This window comes from Sceloporus occidentalis, unplaced genomic scaffold, assembly GCF_023333645.1.
Source record: "Sceloporus occidentalis isolate IW3139 unplaced genomic scaffold, rSceOcc1.0.p SCAF_38, whole genome shotgun sequence".
NCBI classification, from domain to species: domain Eukaryota; kingdom Metazoa; phylum Chordata; class Lepidosauria; order Squamata; family Phrynosomatidae; genus Sceloporus; species Sceloporus occidentalis.
The window spans coordinates 4,813,879-4,837,674 of record NW_028317018.1 but is presented as its reverse complement, the minus strand read 5'-3'; the positions used below and the strand labels follow the sequence as shown (position 1 = coordinate 4,837,674).

The following is a 23,796-nucleotide window of genomic DNA, read 5'->3' as shown; positions in this document are numbered from 1 at the left end:
GCAGTGGTCCTGTTGCTGCTGACTACAACACCCATAATGCTCATTGAGCTTGGAGTGTTGGAGTCTGGGGCATATGAGTTGACATAATTCCCTTGCAGTCATGACAACACAAAGGAAGGAAGCAGAGAGGATGGGCTATTACATCCTAGATCTTCCTGAATTTAGGGTTAACTCTACAATTTTGTCCACATGTGTTTCAGCTAAGGATGTTAAGCATAGATAAAGTGTTGATGAAAGGCTGACCTTCTTCAGAACTGCACACAGTTGGTAGATTTATTTTACAGCGCATGAGAAACATTCCTTTTTGATCACTTCCTCCTGTACTGACAAGAGGAAGGAGCAGGAAGACTCAGCTTTGATGTGGTAGAGCTACTGTTTTTGCAGTTATTTTCCCAAAACTACACTGGAATTTGTTACGGAACTAGCGTTGACTCATCCTCTACCATGTGTGGCTTACTCGGATGAGCTTCACTGTCATCTTTAAGAATGACGCACCAAATAAAGTCTGTGAGAAGTAACAAGTAGGCAAACGAAAGGCAATTAGCTAGCTCAAGACTCGGCAAATAAGATGGTCCCGACACTTCGGAGGTGTTTTTATTTTATGGCGCATAAAGCAAGAATTGTGAGTACTGCTTGGAATACAAACCTTATTTAGAAATGAGCTTCTGAAGGATGGGAACAAAGTGAAACCAAGACTCTGATCAGGAGATATATGGTAAGTAGGTAGAAACTCTGATCACAAAAACAATTTTGGTATAGAACTGTATTAAACATATGTAATTTTCTAAATAATTATTTAAGAATTCCGGAGATTTAGTAAAGAAAGCTAATAACCTACACTACATGTTTGACTTTGGGTTTGGAAAAGGTCTGCTAGCAGCTATTGGTTATCTTCAGATGTTGAGAAAATTTAATTTTATTTCAAATTGATTTCAAGCTAGATTATGTCTTATAGCACTAATTCACATTAACATTTGTGTTAGAAATATTGTTTGTGTTTGTGTGAGTCAAGAGAATTGAATTAGATATGTACAATATTAAAGCTTGCATCTAAATGTATTAAACTGCAAAAGGTTAACCATTAGTTTTTCATGATACACCTTATAATTATACACCCCTTTCACAATGAATTTAAATGTGTCAAATTATATATACACATGTACACACACGTACACATATATTTGCATGCATATGGAAAATACAGTAGTACTAAGGCAGTCAACTTTCTCAGTTTACAATAATGAAATATTTGTGCATGTCCATGAATATCAACATCGAAGGTTTAGAGGCATCCAATTATGAACATTTCTTTGCTAAGGAGAGGTAGTAATGCATATACATATATGGTGATGTCACTAACAAAGGAGATATAAGGCCAAACAGTCTCCATTTTGGAAGCCATTAGCCCAGACCTCTGATGAAGCTCTGAGGAGCGAAATATGTCAGGGGGGCTACTTGTCTGAGTTCTTAATTAGCCTCTGTCACTGGTCATAATTGAATTATTTCTGTTGTTAGGACTGCAGCCATCAACAGTATGTACGACCTAATATTAGTGTTACACAGCTTATGTTACTGTGACGTATACCTTTTATAGTAGGACTGGTGACACTGGTGTTTTTAAAAATCTTTTTTTTTTTGGTTATACCTTTTAATAAACATATTAATAAAAGTCATGTTTTAGGGTGGGGTTATAATAAGGGTATTTTTTGATCCCGGGAACGGGATTGGTTTATTTGTAGTTGTAACTTACCCTTGTCCCCGCTGGGGCATTATTTTGGAATTATATATACGGTATATACCCACAGAAAGTATGGACAATAATATAAATAATAGTGCTATTTGTAGATAATAATCACTTGTATGTTGTCTGTACAGATGTTTGAATTAATTTTATGTGATTGTGACCTTTCATTTTTTTTAATTTTTTTTTTCCACACATCACAATATTTTGTACACAGTAGAGAATGGGATCACAGGGAAGTAATTCAATAATTTCAGCTTTATGCTTTGTCATAGCACACCTTTTTGTGTTGTTTTGTACTCATGTGTAGAGGAAGTTTGGTGTTGGAAATGAAATACTTTTGTCACAACAACATTTACAAATTTAACATCTCTAAGAAGAGTCTCAAAAAAGATAAGACGGGGTACAGTATACATGACAAAGTTACAATAACCATTTCTGTGTTGTATAAGGGAAGGAAAATGGGTAAAAGAGTTTGACATAGGTACAGGAAGGAAGTATATTTTAGTGCGTCATGCACAGATTGTGGTTAATGAGGAACTTCTTTAATGGGGGCATTTCTGTGATTCCATGATATAACTTTACTGGAGATGGTCAGTGTTAAATATAACTGTTAGCTGTAGACATGTGTTTCCTGGCTATACAGTGATACTAGCGATCCAGTTCTCATACTTGGGATAGGGACCTTTGTGAGGAATAGCCAAGCTAAAATCATTATTTCCATTTTCATATAATATTTTAGGGCTTATAGAAAAAAAATGATTACTCTTTGTCATCCAATGAGTATTTGTCAGACACTGAACAGTACTGCTTGATGTTACATTTGAATCTCTGCCTTATGCGAACAATGAGGTAAAAGGAATAAGGGTAAGAGGGACTGAACGTGGGAGAGAAATTTCTTATGAGACTTTCACAACTCTCTGACCATTATTGGAGGATAGTCATCAATTATGTTGAGATGCACAACTCCAATACTGAAGGGCTGCGACCAGGCCACAGTTTTGGATACCCCATCTTGAACTTGGGAATTTTGATTTGACTCTTTGTTTTCAGGCAACGATGCATGTGATTTCAGGCTTGCTTGCAGCCCTCAACGACTGGAGTTGTGCACCCTTGGATTGAGCTTTATGTTCTGTGTCCAAGTACCAGGTCCGCAAAGATTGATGGGTGTTAGGTATGCAAGTGCATCTACTGGTCAGTAGAGAACAGGATGCTTAATTTACGTTACCTAAATTTTTAAACTTGGAGGACTTTTTTTTTATTCAAATGGGATAATCAAATTTTTTAAAAATCCAGCAGCAAAAGAAAATACAATTTACGTGGAGCTGTTGCCTTGAAACAGGCAGGCTACCGGTGCAGATGTTAACGTTGTGTTTGTGGGATCCACAGAGTATGTAGATAATTGCTTTTCATCCACAAAATTATTTGTTTGATACTTCTTTGCCGTTACATAATTAATATGTTAATTTTTATTATACCTGATAATTCTCAAGGTCTTTACCCATTTATCTGTGTATCTGGGTGAGGGAACTATTTCTCTAGGTAACACTGTCTGGTGGTGACTTTTTCATATTTTGTTCTGATTGTTGATGAGGCTTTTGTTACTGTATACCACAGTTCAAATTCCTTCTTAGGTAAATCACTGTTTATTGATTTTTCAACAGAGCAAGGGTAAAAGGAAATCTGGGAAAGGGGAGGGGAAGATAGCCAAAAAGGGTAAAAGGTGAGGGACATGTAATAACACAAAATTGAACCATGGCGGTCTAACATATGCACGATAATTGCGAGTGCACCACAAACCTTGGCTACTGCGAATGAGTCCAATAGCTGGAAATCTAATCCCAGCAACGGAGAAGATGAGAAAAAAAAAAAGGGGGAAGGGGGGGTAGGAGGAAGAAAAGATGGAGAGAAGAGCATGAAGGGGTGGGGAAGAAAAGAGGGGAAAGAGAGAGCTAGTGTTGAGGAAGCAACGAAGAACGTGTAGGAAGGGGACACACACAAGATGAAGGAAAGGGAAGGAACAGTGGTGGGTGGAGGGAGAGCCAGTCAACTCCTCCACTCAACGGAGTTGTTCAAGGGAACGCGAGAAGATCCCGTAGAGTGGTGGACGAGAGGAAGGAAAGCCAACATGCCCAGGTGCCTGTGTATTTCTCCATCCTGTCAGAGGAGACATGCATCACGCATATCTCCTCCACCCTAGTTACCCATAAGCGCAAAGTGGGGACTTCTGTACGCTTCCAAAACAATGGAATCAGGCATCGTGCTGCGTTAAGAAGATGTCGCAAAACCGTACGCTTCACCGAGACCCGGGAGGACCCACTATGAAGGAGAAGGCCAAGACCCGGGGACGGAGATATCGTTTGACCCACCACCTGTTACGTTTGCAAAGGTGTGGAAACCAGGATGCAGGAATCAAATGGACCAGTCTCTTATTGGTCAGATAGTCCAGGTCAGGAGCGGAGAAGTTAACGAGGTCAGGAATCAAGCCGAGGTCGGTACCAGGTATCAGGCAGAGAATGGTCAAAACAAGCCGGGTCAGGAGACGAGAGGTTAACGTGGTCAGAAATCAAGCCAAGGTCGGTAACAGGCAGCAGGCAGAGAATAGTCAAACAATCCGGGTCAGGAGCTGAGAGGTTAACGTGGTCAGGAATCAAGCCAAGGTCGGTAACAGGCAGCAGGCAGAGAATGGTCAAACAATCCGGGTCAGGAGCTGAGAGGTTAACGTGGTCAGGAATCAAGCCAAGGTCGGTAACAGGAATCAACATAAACAGGTAAGCACCAGGTAGGTACAGCAGCTAGTTGTAAAAACAACTGAGCACTGAACTGGCATCAGTGCTCTGCTTTTAAACCTGCCACCCTTCCAGATCCCGCCCCCAACTATGATGACGTCCAATGGACGTGTTTCTCCTCCATAGGGGTAAGAGATCGGCAGGGGGGCGTGTCCTGTGACACCGTGGGTGTCCATCACTATGCGGCGGTTCATTCTTGTGAACCGCCGCGGAAGAGGACCCTGTGTGGATGGATTGTCCCAGGAGGGGTAAGTACCGAGTACCCGCCACTCGGGGGTACTCGGGAGATGCACTCCGCACGGAGCGCGACGCCACGAGCACCCGGGCGACGCGTCCCGGATGGGGCTGTGACTCCGCACTCCGCACGGGAGTGCAACGCGGTGAGTCCCCCCGGACCGTACTCCGGCCGGGATCGTGACAGGCTCCCTCAAGGGTCCAGGGCGACTGGGATGACCAGAGTGAAATGCCTTTATCAGGTCTTCAGCGTGTAGTCCACGGGCGTCTTCCCATGAATTGTGACTGACATCATATCCCTTCCACTGGATGAGGTATTGAAGGCGTCCTCGATATCGCCTGGAATCCAAGATGCTGGCTATCTCATATTCCTCCATATCGTCTATGGTAACCGGAGCTGGAGGATCGGGACTGCGTCCCGGGAAAGGATTAGCGTGATAAGGCTTCAGCAAAGATACGTGAAAGACGGGATGGATCCTCATCGTCGGGGGTAATTGTAGTTCGACGGTTACTGATGAGGGTGTGTTTAACACGACATACGGTACTACGTATCTAGGTCCTAATTTTTTAGTGGGACAGCACAGTTTGAGATGGACGGTTGATAACCATACCTTGTCTCCTGGTTTGTAGACTGGGGCAGCGGAACGCCGTCTGTCTGCTTGTGCCTTATATCGCTCTTGTGCTCTATGGAGGGTGTTGCGTAACATCTTGTGTGTCTCGAGTATGTTCTTTACACGTTCCGTCACAGAAGGGACCACACTACGGATCGGAGAACCAGGAAGCATGGACGGATGTAGTCCGTACATCGAAAAGAAGGGAGACAAACGTGTGGAGGAGTGGATATGATTGTTGTACGCAAATTCGGCGATGGGGAGCATCTCATACCAGTCATCTTGGAGATGAGTGGTAGAGGTATTGCTCTAGCGTTTGAATAGTCCGCTCCGTTTGGCCGTTGCTTTGTGGATGGAATGATGTAGACATGGAGCGGTGGATGTGGAGTGTGTCACAGAAGGCCTTCCACACTTTTGACGTAAATTGAGTTCCCCTATCTGACACGATAGTCACTGGTAATCCATGTAACCGAAATATGTTGCGTATAAAAAGAGAGGCTGTTTCAGCAGCTGAGGGTAAGCGTTTGGCTGGTATGAAGTGGCCCATTTTCGTGAACCTGTCAACTACCACCATGAGGGTGGTGTGATGATGCGATACTGGTAGGTCTGTGATGAAGTCAATTGACAGGTCTGTCCAGGGTGTCGCGGGGACCGGGAGTGGGCACAGAAGACCAGCCGGCTTGTACAGGATCGAACGAATCGAAGGACGTCGTTGCGTAGTGTGGGCCACCAAAACGATCTGTTAATCAGGTCCATGGTCTGGGTCATACCACCATGTCCTGCTGCTGGTGTGTCATGGCAGTATTGTAGAACCTGGAGACGTGCGGCAGGAGGTACATAAAGCAAGTCTCCACGGTAGTAGTACCCGTTCTTCTTGAATAATTGGAGGTTCTCTGGAGGGACGGTGTCAGATGCTTGGAAGTGGAACAAGTCCCAGAAAGAGTGGGTACCAGCCAAAAAATGTCCGGGCCTTAACACGGTCTCCTCGTCTTGTTGACGAGACGAGGTTACGTCACACATGCGGGACAGTGAGTCCGCCTTAGTGTTCTTCGAGCCTGGTCTATAGGTTATATGAAGTTAAATTACCGGTGAATACGGTAATGGGGTGTTGCGTCCCCTCCAACAGATGTCTCCACTCTTCTAGTGCTAATTTCATGGCTAACATTTCTTTTTCTCCGACCCTGTAATTCCGTTCTGCAGGAGTCATAGTACGCGAGAAGAAGGCCACCGGGTGGAGTTGGTTGTCGACATCGGCCCTTTGCGAGAGAACAGCACCAACCGCTATGTCAGAGGCATCAACCTCCAACGTATATGGCTTTTGGTGCATCGGATGGATCAATATGGGGGCTGACGTGAATCGTTCCTTCAGAAAAAGAAAGGCTCTCTGTGCGTCTTCAGACCAGTGGAATTTTCGTTTGACGGACGTGAGAGCGGTGATGGGCTGTATGACTTTAGAGAAGTTGCGGATAAACTTCCGATAAAAGTTCGCAAAGCCGACAAACCTTTGAACACTCTTTCGGTCCCTCGGGGCAGGCCACTGTAGGATGGCCTGTACCTTCTTTGGGTCCATCTCCACTCGTGTAGGTGTCAATATGAAGCCCAAGAATTCCACGGTCTGTGTTTCAAACACGCACTTCTCGGGTTTTGCGTATAGTTCATTTTCTCGGAGACGTTCCAGTACCCTGGAAACATGTTCTCTGTGTTCAACCAGCGATGGTGAGTAGATCAGTATATCATCGAGATAGACCACAACAAAACGATCTAACATGTCTCTGAACACGTCGTTCATGAAATGCTGGAACGTGGCTGGGGCGTTGCATAGCCCGTAAGGCATTACTGGGTACTCGAAATGTCCATACCGGGATCTGAATGCTGTCTTCCACTCATGCTCCTCTTTTATCCTCACCAGATTGTATGCGCCTCTCAGGTCAATCTTGGTGAAGTAGGAGGCAGTGCCAACTCGTTCCATAAGTTCTGGGATCAACGGCAGAGGATATCGATTCATTACTGTCACTTTGTTCAGTTCCCGATAGTCGACACAAGGACGTAATCCCCCGTCCTTCTTGGGAACGAAGAAAATCCCTGCTCCAGCAGGGGAGGTGGATGGTCGGATAAAGCCTTTGGCTAGATTGTCGTCGATGTAGGCCTTGAGGGTGACGAGTTCAGGGTCGGACATAGGATACAAACAGCCGAACGGAATAGGGGCTCCTGGGAACAAGTCGATCGGACAATCGTACTCCCTGTGGGGTGGCAACCTGTTGGCTGCTTTTTTCTCGAACACATCAGCAAATCGGCTGTAATGACTTGGAATCGTGGGTATCGGAAGGGAGCTGTAGTCGTGTGCTACATTGATGGACGGAGGCGGTTTGTGTGAAGAAGGGTCTTTATTGATACGAAACGACACGGAGTTGAATGTCCAGTCAATGTGAGGGTTTTGAGTCCGTAACCAGGGGAGTCCCAAGATGACCGGAAACACAGGAGAGGGTATAACATCGAACGATATGTACTCCGTGTGATCAGGATCGACGTGCATGTGCAAGGGTGATGTCTCTGTGGTGATGGGACCGGACTGTAGAGGACGTCCGTCCACTAACTGGAGCAGTAGAGGTGTTGTCTTCTTCTGGACAGGTATGCCGTGTTGACGGATCACGTCTGTGTCGAGTATGTTACTGCTGGCACCCGAGTCAATCATAGCTGCGAGAGCGACGGTATTCCCCTTCCACTGTAATGTAATGGAGAGGAACAAATGATGTGGTAAATGTGGAGAAACACCATGGGTGGCCGGAATAGATAATGAGGGTAGCTTACCCCGGGATGGTCGTCTCTTATTTTGGCACTCGTTGGCGTAGTGGCCTTGGGTACCACAATATAGACAGAGATCAAGAGACTGACGTCGGTCCTTCTCGGCACCCGACAATGGACCTCGGATGAGTCCCAACTGCATAGGTTCCTCTGGGGTCTCTTTGGGTGTGGTTTTCGGTGGTGGTCTGGCGGTGGACCAGGTGTGAGAAGGAGAGGCTAAGCGTTCGGCCTTTCTTTCCCTTAACCTCCGGTCGATTTGTATACACAATGTGGCAAAGTCTTCCAAAGAGGACGGGATAGCGGAGCGAGCAAGTTCATCTCGTATCGGATCCGACAGGCCCAGCCGGAACTGGTCATGTAAAGCCGACTCATTCCATGTTGTCTCGAGGGAGACACGTCGGAATTCGGCTATGTAGTTCTCTACTGGACGTTTCCCTTGACGAAGGGCTCTTAAGGCACTGGTGGCGGACGTGGTCTGGAACGGATCGGCGTATGGTGCATCCATGGCCTGCCGGAAGGTGTTCCATGTGCCCAGCACCGGACTATTGTTACGGATCAGATGATGGGCCCAGAGCTGGGGTTCTTCAGACAGGAGGGCTATGACCGTGTGAATCTTGATGTAGTCATTAGCATAAGTTCTAGGTTTGAGACCGAACAATATTTGGCATGAGGTTATAAAGGTCTGGTATTTTGTACGGTCTCGGGTGTACTTGTCTGGCAAGGGCACTTGTGGTTCCAGCGCTGTTGCTCCTTGCAGTACTGGTGGTTCAGGCACCTCGACTGGTGCTGGAGGCGGGTTGCCGGGTACCTGGAGAGCACCTTGAATTTGTACAATCTGTTGTTGCTGTTGATTTTGTCCACTTTGGATCTCATGAAGGGATTGTGTAATTGTCGCCATCTGTTGGGCGAGAGCAGCGACAGCATCGGCTAATCCTGCGGTTTCCATGTAGGCTCAGTTGTTATGTTACGTTTGCAAAGGTGTGGAAACCAGGATGCAGGAAACAAATGGACCAGTCTCTTATTGGTCAGATAGTCCAGGTCAGGAGCGGAGAAGTTAACGAGGTCAGGAATCAAGCCGAGGTCGGTACCAGGTATCAGGCAGAGAATGGTCAAAACAAGCCGGGTCAGGAGACGAGAGGTTAACGTGGTCAGAAATCAAGCCAAGGTCGGTAACAGGCAGCAGGCAGAGAATGGTCAAACAATCCGGGTCAGGAGCTGAGAGGTTATCGTGGTCAGGAATCAAGCCAAGGTCGGTAACAGGAATCAACATAATCAGGTAAGCACCAGGTAGGTACGGCAGCTAGTTGTAATAACAACTGAGCACTGGCATCAGTGCTCTGCTTTTGAACCTGCCGCCCTTCCAGATCCCGCCCCCAACTATGATGACGTCCAATGGACGTGTTTCTCCTCCATAGGGGTAAGAGATCGGCAGGGGGGCGTGTCCTGTGACACCGTGGGTGTCCATCACTGTGCGGCGGTTCATTCTTGTGAACCGCCGCGGAAGAGGACCCTGTGTGGCTGGATTGTCCCGGGAGGGGTAAGTACAGAGTACCCGCCACTCGGGGGTACTTGGGAGATGCACTCCGCACCGGAGCGCGACGCCACGAGCTCCCGGGCGACGTGTCCCGGACGGGGCTGTGACGCCGCGGGTACTCGGGCGACGCACTCCGCACGGGAGCGCGACGCGGTGAGTCCCCCCGGACCGTACTCCGGCCGGGATCGTGACACCACCTCACCCATGCAGCGGAACACCCCGAGCCAGAATGGTTGAAGTTGAGCACAACCCCACCATATATGCAAGTATGTACCGGGTTCTATACCGCATCTCCAACAGGTGGTATCAACGCCTGGAAAAAGCCGTCCGAGTGACACCGGTGTCCTGTACCATAATGTCAACAGCTTATATGCTGTTTCTTGTACCTTGGAGGGCACCGAACATTTATGCGCCAACTCACACACCTTGTCCCATTGTTGGTCAGTCAGAGGCTCGCCTAGGACCTCCTCCCAGTAACCCTGAAACATCGGCAGCGACGTGAGATCGGCAGCGAGCAACAGGCGCTAGAGGATAGATATTCCCCCCCTGGGTAGCGTTTGGCATCTGGTCAGAGCCTTAAAGGAGCGTCAAGTCTCTAGAAAGGTGGTGTTTTCCCGGAAGGGAAAGCCCATAACGAGTAACCTGACCATTTCGGAAGCGTCGCAGTGAGCAGTGAGCTCAACGTCGGGGAGTGCGCGTTCGATCGGCAGCGGCGGAGTACGATCCCATAACGCCGACAAAGGTAAGTTCGGGGGCCTCCCAAGTGACGCCAGGAATCCCCGCTCTTGTCCCGGAACAAAGTCCGGGTTGTCTGCTATAGGAGTTAGTGGGGAAGGATAAGTGGTTAGAGACCCGCTCACACACCTCTGCCTCCAGACCATCACAGTAGCTCGGACAAAAGGATTCTCGGTCCTCGACACTCGAAGAGCCCCAGGGCGAAGACCCAGACTAGAAGACAGAGGGATCGACGCGGTGGCCTGTTCTAACGCTATCCATAATTTGGCGGGTGGATTAAATCGTCATTCCACCATCCGTAACAGGTGAGTCGCGCAATAGTAACCGCGGAAGTCAGGCAGAGCTAACCCGCCCTTCTCTTTGGGCCTGATAAGAACAGAGTGGCGAATCCTCGGACGTTTCCCCAGCCAGACATAGTTGGCAACCAACGATCGAAGTTCAGAGAAGAACTCCTTAGGAATGGTGACAGGAAGTGTCTGAAAGAGATAAAGAAGCCGAGGGAGCACATTTATCTTCACCACGCTAACCCTTCCGTGCCAGGTGATATGGGGAAAGGACCATCGACGCAGATCACAACGAATCCAATCCAAGAGTCTAGGGAAGTTCTCGCGAAAAACAGTGCGCAGATCGGAGGGAATCCAGGTCCCCAAGTACCAAATGCTGTTACGACACCACCTGTAGTTAAAGGACCCCTTGACTGTGCCTGCCTCATCCGGAGTCAAGGAGACATCCAGGATTTCGGACTTGTCTGTATTTATTTTAACCCCTTGGCTGCTAAGCCATTTCCCACCCATGCACATAGATAGGCAAACGGGCATAGATATATGGGTACCCAGTGTATGAGTGTGTGCGTGTGTCTAGCAGTAAGGACCCGACTCCCGGGATCCTCAGAACAGGCATGAGCACATCCCCAGTACTAGCGTATGTAAATATATTATACATGGAGGAGAAAAAAAAGAAAAAGAAAAAAAAAGGGGGATCCACAATCAACACATGCGCGTGAGACTCGATTGGATATATATAGAAAGAAATGATTGCACAAAGTAAATAAATAAGGAAAGATAAGGAAACAAGACAAAATACCACTCCCAGCCAAATGAGTGAGCCGAACAAAAGGCAGGGTCACGTGGAGCCGGCGAGGAATGATGCTCCTGGTGCGGAGAGTCCCAGTGTCACTGAATTTCCCTCGTGGTCCCGGAGTGAAGGTGATAGGTGGACTGTCCGGTGCGCCCATCTCAAGTGGCACGGTCGAAGTGAGGAGTAACAGTTCTTGTGAGAGCTGTGTAACGTAGCGCCAGGAGGGAGTCCATAGGTAGACGGACCCGCTTGTCTGAACCAAGATGCCGTCAGCGGGCGAGCGAGCGGGCAGGCGGAAAAAAAATAAAAAAATATTGTGCAGAAGTCGTGGCGTGCGTAAGTCAACCGTAGAATGTGGTCACTGCCCGTGTCGCCTGCATTAGCTATGCGCGGTAGCCATGGGAGTCCGAGCTGAAAAGCCAGGTGACCCTACTCCTCCCGAGTGGATGCGGTATAGCGGCCCTCAACCACCTCACCCATATGTCTAGGTCTCGGGTGGCGGGGTGCCGGAGGCACACGGGGATTCAGTGCGGTGGCCTGCAACCAGTTTTTCACGTGTGGAATCGGGAGACCCAGTGATCTAGCCACTAAGGCCACGTCTTCAGGTTGCCTCACAATATACGTTGCACCCTCATAGGGAACAACCAGTTTAAATGGGAACCCCCACCTGTAGCGAATGCCCCGTTCACGAAGTAGGGATGTTAGTGGTTTCAACGCCCTTCTGTTGCGCAAAGTCATGGCGGAGAGATCTTGGAAGAGCGTAAGCACTTGGCCTTCAAACTCAAATGACCGGGAATTTCGCGCCTTCGCCATAATCTCCTCTTTTAACTGAAAGTCCTGTAAGCAACATATGACATCGCGTGGGGGGTCCGAGGGTCCGCCCCGTGGTCGCAGGGCCCGGTGTGCTCTGTCTAACCGGATGGGGGTGTCATGAGCCCGGCCCAAAAAAAAATTGAAGAAGCGGCCCAGGAAGGCCCGAAGATCATCAGGGCCGTCTGGTTCCCTTAAGCGTCTAACACGCACATTGTAACGCCTACCTCGGTTTTCCAGATCCTCCACCGAGCGGAGTAAGTCCGTTGTCACAGAGGTTAGGCGTGCTGTAGTCTGCCGCAATTCCGCCAGTTGAGTCGAGGCAGCTTCGAACGAGGATTCAAGGTGAGTGGTGCGTCGGTCAATCCCCATGATATCAGCGCGCAGCGCAGCTACCTCTTCGTGGAGCACATGCTTCATTTCTGAGATGAGGGTGCTAAAGTCAGCCTTCGTAGGGAGCGAGTGCAACATCTCCTGTAAAGCTGCGGCCGATGGAGTAGGCTCATTCGCTGTCGGTACGGGTGGTTGTTCATCTGATGAGGAAGTACTGGCCGGTGAGGGCACCATGTTGGGCGAAGGTGGCTGAGTGTCCAGGACCGCAGGGGTCTGGAAATAATGTCTCAGAGAGTGTCCAGATGATCTGGGTTGAAAGTCTGGGGCTTCGTGTTGCTGTGAGAGACATTTCACACGACCCAATGGCGAAACCTAATGTCGGATGGTTGCGGATTTACTGGGGTTCGCTGTGGAGCTAAGGTCCTAAGCAGCCATCACCAAGCAAGGCAAGCCACGCCCCCCCCAATTCCTTCTTAAAGACCTTAGACTTATCAGAACTTAAAGTATCTTCGATTCACATCCTGTTTTCCAAAAGGACTGTTTAATATATAATATTTATGATGGATTATTAAAGGGTTAATATGTGATTACCTCAGGGGTCACCACATTTATTATGTTCCCCAGAAGAGGGAGAGCTCTGGATGCTCTACCCTTTTATGATATGTATCCAGAAATAAATTCTCTTATCTCAGTAATACTCTGTATTTATTTCTTACATCGTTCGATCCGTCTGAAACGCACCTGAAATGATTATATAAAGGTTTTACGTTTTTCCTTGACATTTCCCAAATTCTTATCATGTTACTTTTCTTATTGTCTTCTCATTGTGTGTTTCCCCCAAACAGATGAAAACTGCCCAGCAAATTTTTGGGATTCCAAGAACAGAGGTGTAACTGGAACTCAAAACGGGCAGATCATATGGAGAATTGAATCGGGTCCCTATTTTATGGAACGTAAGTACATTCTTTGAAAAAAAGATGTTTTTACTTGAGCTACAGCCTCTTAATATTATAGTGCGGTAAGAAAACATTCTATTTTTTTTTTTAGATAATTATTCTGGTCAGTTATTAAGCATGAAGATATCCCTACTCAAACATAGCAGAATTGCTCGAAAGGTATCACAAACCATAAGTGTTCTATTTAACTTCAGGTTCTTGAGCCTTTAAGTGATCCATGTCTCTTAGCTTCACATACTACACGTGCAGAGCTATACTTAAAGAACGGGACCATGAGACCACCAGGATGTACAGTCTTTAGCTAAAACTGGTGAAAGGTTGCATGTTGACCTCACTTATATTGCTGTATATTTATACTTCTAAAAGCTTCTTCTTCCGGAAGCATAATAAGAAATAAGCCTCTTTTATACAATACATTCTTTTTTCTATGTTGACAGATGACTGGTAACTCATAAGGAAGTATAGCGTATTCACTTCATATGAATCAAAGAAGAATATTGACATGATGCAGAATATGGCTTGGATGAGCCACACTGAATTTATGTAATGAAAGACAGTGTTTTGTTTCAGTTAGGAAATATCTGTGTCCCAGTTTGGCACCATGACTTCCTAAAAATGGGTCATTGTGTGTGCTTGGCATAAGTGGGTCCACAGGAAGTTTCACCTTAGAAAATGTTTTGTGGCTCCATTTTGTAGTAAGACATAAAAAACAGCATTGACGGAGCATGCAGAAACAAAATGATTGGCAAAGTGTTTGCGGTATTGCAAGGGTTCATTTATAATTGATGAGGCTTTTATTATAGCGAGAGAATAAAAGCTGTCAATGAATGCAGACAAATAGAACTTTGTATTTTAGAGTAATAGCTGTAGCTGTGTCCAAACAGCGTATTAAAAGATCTCAAATGCATAGTTATAATGGATACATGGTATAACGTATTATTATTTTACTCCAAGTCTGGACATTTTAATGTTGTTTGATACTTACAAGAACGTTATGGCATATAACCACCATTTGAAGGATTAAACGTCTTTTTAGGCCTTTTTATTCAGTGATAGGGGGAAAGACAGCGGTTGTAAGGTGTCCATTTCCAACCTTACTTGGGAGGTTTAAATGTGCTTCTCTGAAATCCATTGGCATCTGACACTTCAGGCTACAAGAAAAGAAAAAAAAATGATCCTAAAAGCAGTCTATGCTCAACTAGCATCATCAGAGGATAGAGTAATGCTGCTATGGATGTGGCAGAAGTGGTGCACAGATGTAATAGTGCTCTAAGAAACCGGCCTTGCTTTGAAGTTGTGTAACTGATAGAGGGAAAGAGGCAGACAGGAGTGAGCTGGAGTGGAGGAGAACAGTAGCAGGAATAGCTTAACTAGGATGGCGCAAATAATAAAAATGTTGATAAATAAAACATATGTGTTGCCAAGAGTGTCTTATGAACATGGAGTCCTTTGATAGGATTGTAAGTGCTTTGTTGGCCCATATTGTGGTTCCTTTACATCTGACATCTTTACATGTTTTGGTTCAGGTCATTAAAAGACTTCTCCCTAATTTTTATACAAAACCTTCTTTATTCCAAAGAGATTTTTGTTAACCATTTGATCCACGGAATTTCTATTAGATTTGAAGCAATGGAAGAATGGTGGAACAATGGTTCATCAGTTAATGCATCTATATTTTTTTTGAGTAAACAGTAAGTTGTTTTGGTAAAGTGTGGATTTATGGCAAACGGGGTCTGGGATGTCAAATGACTAATTAACTGCAGCGACTATTTACATTTATCGCTTCCATGGGCCGTTTACGTCTTTAATGTTTCCATGGGATTCTAATTTGTTCATTAGGTTTATTGTAGAGAAACCTCTGGTATTAAAGGCAATATGACAACACCTTGGAGCATTTTCCTTTTTTATTTGTTTCCTTTTACTGGTACAATTTTGTTCATTTGGTTGATATTAAGATAAGTTACATTATTATTATTATCATCTTTTATTTATATAGGCTATGTATGAATATCTTTATTAATGTTCTTTATAATATGCGTTGCAATTGTATGTAAATGCTGTGGCTTTTTGTATGCTTTTTGTCTAATAAACAGAGAATTTGTGAATCTATGGCTGTTTCCAAGAATGTATCTGGATATGCATATTTTAGTTGAGAAATCACAGATAATAATAATATGTTTTGATCTTTGCAGCTGAAATAAAAATTTGTTTTAAGTATTATCATGGAATAAGTGGGTCTCTGAGAGCTACAACACCTTGTATCACTGTGAAAAATCCTGCTGTAATGGTATGTATGTCCGTGATTAATCTCTCTGTAAACAATGTATATTTCTACAGATAGAAACACCATCCATTAATGTAGAATGAACTTACGTTTTGGGCTTTTTGCCTTTCTATGTGATGCGTCTATGGAGATGCATACAAAACCCAGAAGCACAGCCACAAATAACAAAGGTTTGGGTGCCGTGGCTCACCAACCCCTGTAATTTGTTCTACTTCTATAATTCAGTGCCGTGTTGGACATGCCCCCAATATAATATTGGGACAGACAGTATTATTTGACACATTTGATATTATTATTTATAATATGGTTTTCCAAATATCATAACCAACAGAATGCATTTTTTACACACCTCTGCACTTTGTGAATTTGTGGCTACTGCTTCTGTTCTGCAATCAAAGAGTGCAGATCATATGAAGGGTTGAGCCTACTTTCTACTTTCTCTATCCTGCTTATATTTAGTCCAGTTTCCAATGTCCACAATATCCAGTAGTATTAAAGGGAAACTCCAGCTATGATATGCACTTTAATAGGTGCGTGGTCCCTTTAAATTTCCATGTGGTCTGTTTTGCAATTGCATGGGGAGATTCTGCAAAATCACCCCAAATATATTTGCCTCTTTCTCCACCTCCCCCCCAGCTAAATACCCTAGAGGAGATAAATTTGGCTGAATGCACCTCCCTGCACATGATGTACTCGCCTCCAGTCAGCTCCAGAGGCAGCTTGATTTCAATGGGATCTCTTTCCTGACACTGATTGGCTGCTTTACCTGTCACAGGACATACTCCCATTTATTTCTTTGGAAGTACTTTACTGCCACTGATTGACAGCTTAAGCAACAAAAAATGCAACACTGCCAAGAAATGAATGATCATGGAGGAATAAATATTTATGCAGCATGGCTAAAAGAATGCATGTAAAAGTATTCACATAGTACTTTAATATGCATTCATCTACAGTAGGGGTGTAAGGGACATTAGACAGTCCCTTTAATTGTTTTTGTTTCTTCCAAACCTAAAATTCAGCCAGTGTCATTGCTTTAATGGACACCATACAAAAACAAAGTCATAAATAATAATGAATAATAATAATACACAGGAGTGGAAAATATCTCAGATACAGAGTGGCTGGAAACCTTTGCAGGATGGAGCACTTTCAGTGTTGCATCCACCGTAGCCACTCCATACACTCTACTCTAATAACAATGTCTTCAAATGTTAAGAAATATTAACAATACATTAAAGTACCTTATCTTGCTTTCTAAAATGTTGTGATGTATGTTTTGTACATAGATGGGAGCAGACAGTATGGAAGATATGGAAGGGGCTTCTGCAGCTCACCAATGCCGAAAATTAGCTAGCTTTACTTTATCAGGTATTCCAAATTGTGGCTTGTGTTTTTTGAAAAGTAAATTAGCATTTGCAAACCGAGAATGTGAAATATCATGACTTGCGCAGAAAAATGCTAATAAGTTCATAAATGATACATTTGGTTGCAGTAGAAGGCATTTTATGCTAATCTTAGTTATACAATTCTTTGAAATTCACATCTTTCTCCTAATCAGTCCTCGGCTTGTGATCAAATTTACACATCAAAGACATTCTGGGTTTTCACTCTTTGCTTTATTTATTAAATTCTTTACAGAACCAGGAAATTTGAACATACCACAGGATAATATTTTAATCATCTCAACTGCCAGTTATTCAGAGTCTGATTTAAAATATTACCCATGCCAGACAGAGTATAACTCAATAAAAAAAAAGTAAATTCTTTCCAGAGATCTTTTAATTCACGTTAAGCTCTCACGTAGATGCACTGAGCAGGTTAGATACTAAGCCATGGGGAGCAGAAAAGAAGACCTGTGTAACAAGGTCATGGAACGTTAGGTAGACCAAGAAAGATTTCAGCCACAACTGAAAGGGATACAAAGAAAAAAGAAAGAAAAAAAACCCACAGGTACAATCAGGAGAAAAAACAGGCTGCTCTGGAAAAAGGTGTTGTGGTTTTATCAAGGAGCACAAAAATAAGCTGCATAGTCGAGTTGCCAGAAAATTCATGACACGTTGAATGCAGCATGTTATCAGAAAATACTGGCAATTTGCATTCTTCCGCACGATAGCTGCGCATGGGATGCCCTTGGACTTTCCAGCACGACAATGACCCTAAGCACAAGGCCAAGTTGACCATCCAGTGGGTACAGCAGAAAAAGGTGAAAGTTCTGGAGTGGTCATCAGAATCTCTGGACTTTTGAACAGGGGTCATTTAATTTTTTTCTTTGTTGCCATGTTTTGTTTTATGATTGTGCCGTTCTGTTATAACCTAGAGTTGAATATGAATCCCATAAGAAATAAAAGAAATGTTTTGCTCTGCTCTTAATACAATCTGACTGTTTTTTTTTTTGTTTGTTTAAAATGGTAAATATATTACAAATTCTCCAAGGGTATGCAAACTTTTGATCACAACTATAAGTAGCCTTTGCTGATCCTCTCCTTTGGTGCCAAATGTGCAGAGTTTGCTTTTAATGCACTTTAGAAATAGAAAGCAATAATCGCTTTGCTTCATAAAGACAAAGGGTTTGAAATGACCCTAATTAAAAACAAATAACATTAAGCTCCATTTAACATGTCACCTTTTGAGAAGAGTGCTAATATTTGTGGTTGTCTTATTAGTATAACTACATTTATTAATAGGGTTGTAATAATGTCAGCAAACATGCACGTCATAGGAACAATGTTAAAAGCTTGTAAACACAAAGATCTACAACTTTTCATCGCAGGTAAGCGTTTGATGGGCCATTTTGGTCCCCTTTGCAAGACAGTTCCTCTTTGAGAAATAAACCCTCCGTCCCTATTTCCTTCCCAAGTGTTGCTTACCTCTGCAGGCTCAGAATGGGTGATTTGGCCATTTAAAAGGTTGTATAGTCTCTGAGCCGCCCAAACTGCAACTCTTGGAGCCTTGGAGTTGTTTGATGAATAATGAATTCACAATTAAGTATGCACCCTTAGCATTTGTAAGTTCACACTGATATATGCGTAAGTTCATCTTATTAACTTGACTAAGCTATTTCATACACTTCAATTCAGAATTAGCAATTAGAAGGGGGCATTGATGGTAATTTTGCAAGTTTTACACTTGCTTCTGCAACATCTTTATAAATCACCCCACTGCTCTTTCATGGATGCACACAGCACACACTAAAACATACAGATTAAACATCACAGCCACACAGAGCGCTACATGGAACACTCTAACCCCTCAAGTTCCAATATGTATGTTTAAACATTGAACATAGAAGAGTAAAATTAATTCAAACAGATAATTTGTATAGCCTTAATTTAACAATATATATTTTTGTCTTTCAGATCTAAGAGCAGTTGGATTAAAAAAAGGGATGTTTTTTAACCCAGACCCCTATCTCAAGATGTCCATTCGACCTGGGAAAAAGAGCACGTTTCCCACATTTGCTCACCATGGTCAAGAAAAGAGATCTACTATAATCACAAACACTACAAATCCCGTATGGCACAGAGAGGTAACTTAACCTATAGCTCATTGATTTTAGTGAAGCCAGTGTTTTACGATAATTTAAGGGGCAATAATGTCTTGCAATAAGTAAACCTGATAAGGGGTATTATCATATTTACAAAGAATCTGTGCTTCTTTGCTGACAATCGTTCTGAAACATGCTGAAGAAAAAACAAAACTGTTTGTCAATGTACTCTGCATGCCTGAAAGCTGTTAGCATTTGTTTGTACACTTTGCACATGCTTAGAAACACTCCTGTTATACTCAGTGGCAGTAGCAGGAGCCAAGCCAGTGTATGCTGTCTGAACATTCATCTTTTGCTACCATAATGTAAAATTGATTGCTGCTAGTGCCACTGATTACAATCAGAACCCATTGAATTCAGTGGGAGTGCTACTGAGCATGTACATAAAGAATGCTCCTTGCTTATTCTTCTAAATATTTGAGTAGAAATAGTGACCATATCTTTCTGAAAAACAAAATCAAATGAACAATAACATAACTATTTGCAGATCAGAACAACATAATGTAAAGGAAACACTACATAAGTAATTGGAAATCTAAACAAAATAATCATTATATTTCAAACCTTTTAATTTTCTAAAAATACTTTTTTTTTCAGAATAATTGTATGACCAATTGGCTCGCTTTTAGCTCTATAACCAATAAAGCTAAGAAACCTAACTTGCTTTTCACTGCTTTAATAGCAGCTTGTAAAGTGTGAATGAATATATATTGTAATTGTATATGCCATTATCAGATTCCGTTGAAAATAATCTATGCACTAAGCTAGTAATGCAAATAGTTTGGCTGCAAAAAAGAAATCCATGATATGAAATCAATGATGTGAGTGAGTGGAGGTCAGAAGGCTAGGAAAATAATTTCTTCATGCAGCTGGGTCAGCTTCCCGGTAACCCAGTAAAGAGTCTATTTGTTCTTCCTGTTTTTATTGTGTTTCACCCTTTTTCTGAGTAAGCAGACCCCACCAAGGTCAACTATGTAGTGCTCTATTAATAGGGTTTGGGGTTAATAAAATCTGCAAATCACAAGGGGTTTTTAGCTTTGAAAGACGAGGGAAAAGGCAGAAATGTGCATATGGATAAATCAAGCTTCCTGTGCATGCTAAACATGGGCGTGATCCACGTATTTTACTATTCATACAAGAAAAGTCCATTCCTGGAAAATGTGGTCATGCCACAATTTGTGGAAAATGTATTCCAACATACATGTGAACATCCCAAGTACCCTTTGTAAATCGGACAGTCCCTTTTTGGAACCACAATTCCACTGTGCCCTGCCTGATATCCATCACATCTGAGCAGTGTATCACCAAGCTTCATAAACCCGAGAGTCACAATAGTTAAATAGAAACACAATAGAAAACGTGTTAATGAATTAAGTAATGTAAATAAAGTATGCAATTTGTCTGTCTTGGATCTTCCTATTTTCCCCGATGTTAACATCTCATTGGTAACAGCAATTCTCTAGTATGCCTTTTTTAAAAATTTAAAGCCCTGTGTCCTATTCACTTCTGGAACTGAAACCCTACAAACCCTCCCTCCTTAACCATTATAAATTGGATCAGGCCTGGCCCAAGACATTGTGCTGCCTGGGTCCACAGATTACATACTGCCTCCTTCACCAAAACCATGTCCATCAAAAACTACACCCATATCCGTTATGTTATATTACCATTAAAAAATATCACTCTCTCATGCTCACACTCTCATTCACGTTCACTCTCGTTCATGTTCTCCCTCAATGTCTTTCTACCTTCTCCCTGGACCCATGTAAGGGCTGGCTGTGGTTGGGATACAGATATTTGTCATCGTCTGTACTTGGTATACCTACATATTGAAAAACAAACAAAAAACACTTTTATGATGTTGAAGGCAGGCTTTGCACCACTTATTGGCACAAAACCACCATTTGTCTCTTGCAGCTTCATTATAATTCTGCTACACTTACCACTAGAAAATGGTTTAATATGTTCAGCAGCGTTATACAATATAGTATGCTAGAATAAAAATCATATAATTGTGATTTTGTAAAAATATTTCTATATCTATAGATTATTTTATTTAATCTTTGTTCTTATAGCAATGCATGTACTGGAATATATTAAATTAGTTTTGGCTTATCAACGCACCAGTGTGCCAACTCACTATTTAAGCGTTGTAGGAATTCAGGGTTTGAAAATATTTGAATAAAGGTGTAGCAGTGTGATTCATTTATTTTTGCAGAATTATCTTGAATAACAGCTATACTTAAGTAGATGAGACAACTTCCCGTTAAGTTTTGTAAATAACGTACTGCAGATGAGAAATATTGGCAATGGTACATTAGATAGCTAACAAAGAGCCAACGCATGTTACCCTTAACATTTCCTTAATTCCATCAGCTAAGGACATCAATTATAAAGAGAAAACACAGATAGGGCCATGTAGAAATGTTGCAAAAAAGTGTTAGTTGGTGTTTGTACCCGTGTATAAAGGTGGGGCATAGTAGGTTAAATATTGCATTTATAATTATATTTGTATTTTTTACAGAAATATAATTTTGTTGCACTTTTAACGGATGTTTTGGAAATTGAAGTAAAAGATAAGTTTGTCAAGAGTCGTCCTATCATCAAGAGGTTTCTTGGGAAGTTAACCATCCCAGTACAGCGACTGATGGAAAGGCATGCTATCGGGTAACTGCTTCTGTTTGCTTTCCTATTACGTCCTAGAATGGTTTAGGTAAACGCATATGTAAATTTGCTAGCCTGGTTAAGTCCATTAAAAATGAACCAGTGACAATTATGAAAGGTCAATAATACCGTATTTGCTCGATTATAGGCTGCAACCTTAAAGTTTGGTGCTATTTTAAAGAAAAAAATATTTTTAAAATAAAAATACACATAAGTGGAATGGTAAAACAGTATTTTATCTAATGAACAGGAATACATGTAGTTTAACATTTTTGGTATCTATTAGTCAGCATAGGTTATATACAAACAGAAATTTGGAAAACTTATAGCCATTTTAAGGTCCCCCTTTAATTTATAATGCACCTTACTTATAGATATGCCCCTCTGCCCCCAGATATGCTTTAGGCCCACAGATATGCCACTCTCCTCCCGATAAATTTCACTCTGCTTCACCAATATGCCACTCTGCTCCCCTGATATGCCACTTTGCTGGGGATGATATACCAATGCATCCCCAGACTCCCTGGTGTCTGGTGGGGGCAGCCGGTGGACTTCTGCGCAACGGGCGTAGACAAACTCTGCTGCTGCCTGCAGCGCTCATCTCTGGCAGCCGGTAAACGTCTGCGTGATGCGCTCAGACAACCTCCGCTGATGCTGGCTGGTACTTCCGCGGGGGCTTCAATGGTGGAGCACCGGAAGGTCCTGTAACAGTGATGGTCCTTCATAGAAGCCCCGTCGGAAGTGCCGGCAGCAGCGGGGGTTGTCTACATCGTGCAGACGTCCACTGGCTGCCAGAGAGGAGGATCCAGCAGCGCTGGGGGGGATCTGGATCCTAACCCTGCTGCTTGCCCGTAGCTGCAGGGCTACATGAAAAAGACAAGAAAAAACACCTGCCTGGCGCCCGGAACTGCATGTGTCCGGCTATACGAATTGGGCATCCCCGCGCTTAACCCCGATTATAGGCTGCGCCCCTACTTTAAAGACTTAAAGTGGGGGGGAAGTGCGGCCTATAGTCGGGCAAATACGGTAATAAAGTTTTTTCTGCTGTGGGTACTCAAAATGGCTTAATCTGGACCGTCCAGGTGAAGTCACTCCATTGTCAGTCATCTTGTACTACATCTAGGTAGTTTTAAAATAAACATAAATAATAATAATCCCGCACTGATTTCCATCCATCGCTTGTGATTTTTATTTAATGTTCTTTTTTAAGTTATTCAAATATGTATTTTTCCATGTCCCCACCAATGGCATTAAAAGACCATTTATTTAGGTGATTTCGCACAATCACTCAATAAAGATTGCATTGAAATCCTATTAGTGCAGTATTTATTGTTAATATTGTTTTAGTGATGGCTGTCCCCAAGGTCCCACAACTTCTCCAAACAGCACCCTCCATCTCTGCCTACAAACCTGCATTCCAGCTTATCTTGTCTTGAACTACACACATCAATTAGAGAACAATATAAACTAACAGGCAATTTTTTTGCATAAATGCTTAAGTAAAAACAACCCTGTATATATAGGTATCAGAGTTAGGATTGCGGGTAATCTGTGTAAGATCAATGGTCATTCCTTGAAAAATGTGATAACTTAAAATGTAGTCCTCTTTGGTGCACTACTGGCTTGTCTGACATGATTTACACATTTGTGTTGTCAGAAATAAGGTATATTATGGACAG

General features: G+C 43.3%; 1 protein-coding gene across 1 annotated transcript in view; it reads left to right on the top strand.

Annotated features, from left to right (window-relative positions):
* LOC149290648 (E3 ubiquitin-protein ligase HECW2-like) overlaps window positions 1–23,796 on the top strand; it is a 67,719-nt gene that overhangs the window by 7,629 nt on the left and 36,294 nt on the right. The window contains exons 2-6 of the mRNA XM_089488384.1: window positions 13,512–13,619; window positions 15,815–15,909; window positions 17,196–17,277; window positions 19,266–19,435; window positions 21,978–22,120. Coding sequence (XP_089344510.1) covers window positions 13,512–13,619; window positions 15,815–15,909; window positions 17,196–17,277; window positions 19,266–19,435; window positions 21,978–22,120 — 598 coding nt within the window. The remainder of the gene's footprint in view (window positions 1–13,511; window positions 13,620–15,814; window positions 15,910–17,195; window positions 17,278–19,265; window positions 19,436–21,977; window positions 22,121–23,796) is intronic.